The sequence below is a fragment of the Rhinoderma darwinii genome, chromosome 1, assembly GCF_050947455.1.
Source record: "Rhinoderma darwinii isolate aRhiDar2 chromosome 1, aRhiDar2.hap1, whole genome shotgun sequence".
Taxonomy (NCBI): domain Eukaryota; kingdom Metazoa; phylum Chordata; class Amphibia; order Anura; family Rhinodermatidae; genus Rhinoderma; species Rhinoderma darwinii.
Genome location: NC_134687.1, coordinates 453,391,754 through 453,398,408, shown reverse-complemented (window position 1 = coordinate 453,398,408; position 6,655 = coordinate 453,391,754). Strand labels below are relative to the sequence as shown.

The 6,655-nt window shown below is 37.9% G+C and overlaps 1 protein-coding gene across 1 annotated transcript; it reads left to right on the top strand.

Moving 5' to 3' along the window:
* Nucleotides 1-783: 783 nt before the first annotated feature.
* LOC142652901 (sphingosine 1-phosphate receptor 3-like) lies at nucleotides 784-1,626 on the top strand. Its single transcript, XM_075828629.1, has one exon. The coding sequence runs from the start codon at nucleotides 784-786 to the stop codon at nucleotides 1,624-1,626; it is 843 nt and encodes a 280-aa protein (XP_075684744.1).
* The last annotated feature ends 5,029 nt before the right edge of the window (nucleotides 1,627-6,655 follow it).

The window sequence follows — 6,655 nt, the reverse complement described above, 5'->3', positions numbered from 1 at the left end:
GCGTTGTTGTATACCTAAAGTTTGTCTTGCAAATGGTCTCCTAGTGTTTTCCAGTTCCCAGTGTTACCCGTTCCTGCTGCCTGTACCCTGTATCCTGTGCTACCATGCCTTTGTGCCGTCTAGAGTTGAAGTCGAGCTGTGTCTTAACCTGAATCACCGCTACTGTCTACATTGCCACAGGTACCCTTTCTGGGCTATAGACATTCTATTGTACCTGGTTGGCCAGAGTAGAGGCTGTTATATAACTAGCGCTAAATTTAAAAGGAGCACACCAGGCTAAGCTTATACAGTGTGTTATGCCTATTACAGGGTCCAAGGGGGCTAGTAGTGTATGTTATATTATGTGTATGTATCCATGTTTTTACTGTTTTTTTTGTTGTTTTTTTAAATTGGGCTATATTAATTAAATGTAGATTTTCTTACCATAGAATGTAATATTACAATGTTTATTTATTTAAATATGGGCAATAAATTATTCAAACAGCTTAATCATCGTAAGTGGAAATGCTAATAGCAACATAAAGAAACTGGATTTCCATAGAGGTACATGAATTATTAATTATTCGGAGCTCAGATCCTTGTTTACTCATATAATATTTCCATGATGTGCAAGAGGTCCTTGGAGTGCTCAGGTTGTAAATGGGACCTCCATGCACTGAGTTTTGTAAACAACACAAACAAGCGTTACCAGGTAGACAAGATCCTTCTCCCTCTATTCTTATGCATAATTTATTGCTAAGATATTAAATACGATGCAGCAGCCTCCCCAGTATAGCTGATAAAATGGTGCGTCTTTCTGTTAGCTTTGATAGTATAGCTTATGTTCTTCTGTTTTGCTTCCACATTATGGTGGCAAAACTATCTGTCACTTTAAATGGTTTATTGGCAGTGACCATCTTCACCACTAAGGCCTTAAGGTCAGAGAACAGATTCATCTATATTCTAAATACTTGTCTCAGTGACTTCTCACTTGGAGCTGTCTGGTTTTATGCAGGTCTGTTTGATAACACAGACAACCCATCAGGAATATTTAACAGTCATCTCTTAATATATACCCTTATGGGAATCATCTTCTTGTCTATTCTCTCGTCTCAATGTGAATGTCATTTTGCTGTAGTATCTCCATTTAAATACATGCGTTTGATGACCAAAGGACGAACTATTGGAGTTGTGGTCTTCTGCTGGATTTTCCCCTTTTCCATGTCTTTAATCTATGGCTTGATTGGAGCCTCCACTTCTTCAACCATTAAAGGAATCAGCAACATTTTTACCAACCTAGCCATTTTTATCATCATGGTTGTCCTGAATATAAAACTTTATTTAATAGCCAAAGGTCAACAAGAGAGAGAGATAGTTGGTGCTCAGAAGGACAGCAAGAAGTCCTCACTTCGGCTTATTGTTATAATCTCTTCCTCCTTCCTTTTCCTCTGGACCCCAGCTACAGTGTATGAATGTGTTTGTGGCTTCTATGCTTGTCCGAGATTCAAGAATTATAGCACTGATCCATTTGTGATTTTGATCATTGTAACACCTGTCATAAACCCTATTTTATACCTGTGGGGTAGTCGGGCAATTCGATCAGCTATGTGGAAGACCCTCACACCTTGTGCTACCTGCCAGAAGTAAAGTTTAGTTTACAGTCCAATAATACTGACAGGTTTAAAACACATTGCAATCACTCAATTTTATACAATACTCTCTAATAAATTGGTTTAGAAGATGAAATAACAGAAAATACAATACAATAATAGAAATATTAGCAACTTTAAATTGTTATCAAGTTGTAAATAAAAGTATAACCATGTTTAACAATGCCAATGAATGAATAGCTTAAAGGTTTTAAACCTTAAAGGTTTTTCTTTTCCACTATTATATCATACTGCATTATCCACTTCCAAAAACACTCGCCGCACGTGCAATAATTGGGCGCTTGCCCTACATGTGCATGTGTAGTGTTGCCTCCACTGACTTGTTCTGTAAGATGTCTTTGTATAAAGCCAATAGAGGAGCCATGCATGTGTGGCAATGCATCTACTGTCTGGTATTGTGGATGTGTCTCCGAATATAGTCTGTGGATTGCTTCTAGCGCTGCTTACAGGCGGACCCTGCAGGCACAAGGGTTTAGCCTTGTCAAATGCCCATTGATCAGCACTTCTGCATTTTAAGTTACCACTGAGTAATGAAAAAGTATGACAGAAAGAGTAATTCTAATTGTAAATCGCATTACTAGGTTTATTTTCCATTAAGAAAGTTGTCGAAGAAGTTTGTTGAGTTTAACCAATGGTGAGAAAAACACTTTAATAGTTTTAAGGGGTTGTTCAGGATTTTAAAAAAATTTGATAAGAGCAGGAAAGTTGATAAACTAAAAAAAACAACTACTCAACTGTTCAATCCCCTACCACCCCAACACTGTTACTCTTTCTTTCTAATCTGTTTTTATTTTTAAAAAGTACAGTTTATTATTCTATTTTCTGTGCATGATTTTGGGGACGCCTATCTTTTGCCTGAGCAGCTTTTAAAGGAACAGTGTCATCACAAATATTTTATTTATATGTTAAAGATGTTAGTGCCTTAATATAAACGTTTATTTTCATTTGTGTGTTTGTGTTTTACTGTTTCTTTTTTTCACACTTTTTCTTCCCTATGGGGGCTGCCATTTTTTGTTCCATTTCTGTGTGTGTCGATTAACGACACACACAGACATGGAATACGGCAGCCACAGTCCCATAGGGACTGCGAACGGCTCCCGTCCCATTGACTGCCGTGTACGGCGTCTGTGTGGGAACTGCGCATGCGCCGCTCCCACACAGTCCTATTCGAAATTGGCGCCGTCCGGCGCCATTTTCCTGTGGACCGGAAGTCGCGGCCGGACAGTAATATTACTACTTCCGGTCGCGGCTTCCGGACAAGTGCACATGGAACAGCGGCAGCAAAGGGAGCGGACGGGCCGCGGCGGCAGGAGCAGGTAAGCGATTTCAATGTATGTTAGTGTTTGTGTGTGTTTACTACTGCATGTAAACCTACTACACTGTGGGTTACCTCAAAAAATGGCGACACACAGTGTAGGAGGTTAAACCTTTCAAACCCCTCGTTTATCCCGGCACTAGCCAGGATAAAGGAGGGGGGGGATGCTGAGCGCTCACTAGAGCGATAGCTTTTAACCCAATGTTGCAATGCTGCAATTTTGGGAACTAGCTCCAAACAGCTCCATCTAGTGACCAAAAATGGGTAGTATTATAAATTTGAAAAAATTTATAATATTTCCTGACTCGCGAAAAAAATAAAAAAAATTTGAACAATGTTTTATCACCCACACACTAAATGTTTAAATTTTAAAAAAAAAACATGTTTTTGGGGCGACACCATGCCTTTAACAGCATTTAGAGATAAGCTTTACAACAGCCCCATGAACCATAGCAGCCTGTAGTCTGTAAATGTACATTGACTTCTATGGGAGAGTTTTCTAGGCATGCTCTGTGACATATGCAGAGGTCATTGTGCAGGAAGGTATAGAAGGGGAGCTGTGTATGTGTTATTTATATAGAGGTGTTACCTGTCATTGTAATCCTGCCTGTGATGATAATGAGATAACTGCTGAGAAGTGATCTCTAAAAGAACAGGAAGTGTCATTCTATTTTGAGGCTCAGTGGCCAGAGTGAAAACTGCAGGATTTAGGATTATTTTTCAATACAGTTAATGACATAGAATTTTTTTTTTTTAAATCTTCAAGAAAATGTAAACATAAAAACTTGATTTTTAAATAATAGGCTATTTTCTGCTAACACATTCCTTTTAAACAAGAGAAGAAGAAAATGTGGACTTGTGTATAACTTATGTTTGTGATACGTCATCAGTAGCCTCCATTATGTGTCTCCCTCTATTTAGTCAGAGGGAAGAGAAGAGAAGAGGATGAAATGGGCTTGATATGACTTGCAATATTACTATGTTGCCTTTTGCATAGTTTCTACACTTATGTATGTTCATCTTTTAACACCATTTTGCAGTTTATATATTACATATAATGTTGATTAACTTTGTGAATAAATTACATGACTAACGTTGTACTAAATTAGTCCATATCAAAGCCTCAACAATCCTTAACAATGTAACATGCTTTCTTGTTTAGGTACCCTATCATGGATCATGAAAATGTCAAGTAGATATTTCTATGAAATATCAGTAAAGCAGAACTTCTTACTATTGATAACCTGTAAATATAAAGTAGGACAAGGTTATTATACATATTAACAACCTACAAAAACCTCTAACCAAACCAATGGCGTAAAGAGGGGTCCCTATAAAACAAGTAGACAAACTAAACGCAAACCATAAGGGAACATAGCCCCTAAAAAAGTGATATGCAAAAGTATATGCAAAAAGAAAATATTTATTAAATATAATGACAATTACATAATACGGAATAAAAAGGATGGACCATATACGGAGAAAAAGACAATGAGGTCAGATGTAAAAGACCAGTAACAAACAGAAACAACCAACCGTAGGTGGCCAGAATCCACTCACATTACCCACAGCAAAGTAAATCAATGAATGGTATGCACTAGGATACTATGCCCACATATGAATGGTAAGAGTGCTAACTGAATACACAATGGATAACGTGGGATATCCTGACAAAAAATGCAGGCAAAAGAACCAAAGATGTAACCAAGGTAATCGTCAGAAATAATCAGTAATTCAGAAATGAAAGTAAGCACATACCCTGAGACATAGTGGGGAGTGGCGACGGCAACCTCAGGCACTGGATGAAAAAGCGCCTCAACGCGCGTTTCTCCCTAAAGATCGGCTTCGTCAGGAGGCTACATACATTAAAATTGTAGCGGTTTATATAGGAATGTAAATGGTTATCCTCACCTGTGATGAGCGCAAATCGGCGCTCGACACGCCCGCCGAGAGACACTCGCATCACAAGACGCATGGCACGTCAGAATGACAGGGCGCAGCATGATGACCTCAGACATGAGTCACCATGACAATGCCGATGCTAAGCGGCACTACCGGATGCGAGCCCCACAGCACATGCGCAGTCGAGCGTCTGTGCACATACCACAGCCAAGACAACCAGGGTAAGGACAAAAATGTGCATATGAAAACTACTATTTAATGGGGCTAATATAAAAGTAAGGGGAATATGGATAGAATGATAGTACACTAAAGATTGCAATAATAATAATAGTAGACATATATAGGTATACATCTAAAAAAAACGTGTATATATATATATATATATATATATATATATATATATATATATACAAGCGAAATACAGATATATCATTGGAAAGTGCTGTGAAAAAATTATTGAATAAAGTGATGTCATGTCAAATAAAATAAATAAGTAAATAAAGAATTCATAATAAATTGAATGATGAAAGTGACAATAAAGTACTAAAAAGTGAAAAATTTACACCAAAAGAAGAACGTGCAAAACAGTGTTACTCAAAAGAATTTAATCATGATAAAGTACATATGAATAAATGTGTAGTGACACACCGAAGAGTATATATATATAATATATAAATGTTAATAACAAAGTGAAAAAATATATATTACATGATATTAAAATAATACACAATAAATATACATTGTATAATACATAAATACATACAAATGTATAAATAATATATCTATATATTCCCAAAAATATTATATACCATATTACAAGCTAATATATATAAAACAAATATAATATAAAATAATAAAGTTCATATATAATAAAATAAAAAATAAAAATAAATTAAAAAATAAATAAAATATACAAACAATATATATTTATGAAAAGAAAAGCATATAAAAATATATATATGAAAAGAAAAGTATATATAAATATACAGAATATATGTATAATAAAAGAGTTACATTCATCTAAGCATTTTGTTCAATAAACCCACAAAAATAATAAAAAAGCGGGAACATAGCTACAAATAGCGTAATGCAACAAGGTATCCCCTAAAAGAGAAACAAGAAACGGCAACACTTAGAGTGGTGAGCATTATCGGATCGAAGGATACAACAAGCAAATGTGATATCTCACTAAAGAATAACACTGGAACAATACGATATATAAGAAAATACATTATACACTGAATGAAGGTAATTGTAGCGTCCATGGCCGCGGGCCGTCGGGTTCACTCACCTCCTGACGCCCGCAGCCATGGATCCGTGAGCACTGGTCCCCGTCTCCCTCCTAGGAGACGCCAGCGCTCACTTCCGCTCCGTTCGGCTGTGTCATCATCAACTGCCACGATTTCCTGGTCTATAAGAAGGCCCCATGCCTTCTAATCCTTGCCTGAGCGTTGTTAGTTTTCCCAGTCTGTCTTGCAAATGGTCCCTTAGTGTTTCCCGTTCCAATTGTTACCCGTGCCTTGTTACCCGTTCCTGTTTCCCGTGCTGTGCCTTAGTATCGAGTCGTGCCACGTCCTGTGTCATCTGCCACGTCCGGAGGAATCCGCCACGTCCTGTGTCATCTGCCACGTCCGGAGGAATCCGCCACGTCCTGTGTCATCTGCCACGTCCGGAGGAATCCGCCACGTCCTGTGTCATCTGCCACGTCCGGTGGAATCCGCCACGTCCTGTGTCTTCTACCACGCCCGGAGGAGTCCGCCACATCTGGCGCAACTTGCAGCTCCTGTGT

Bases quoted from the DNA above. Each gene is read 5' to 3' on its own strand.
- LOC142652901 (XM_075828629.1), top strand. From the start codon at position 784: ATGGTGCGTCTTTCTGTTAGCTTTGATAGTATAGCTTATGTTCTTCTG.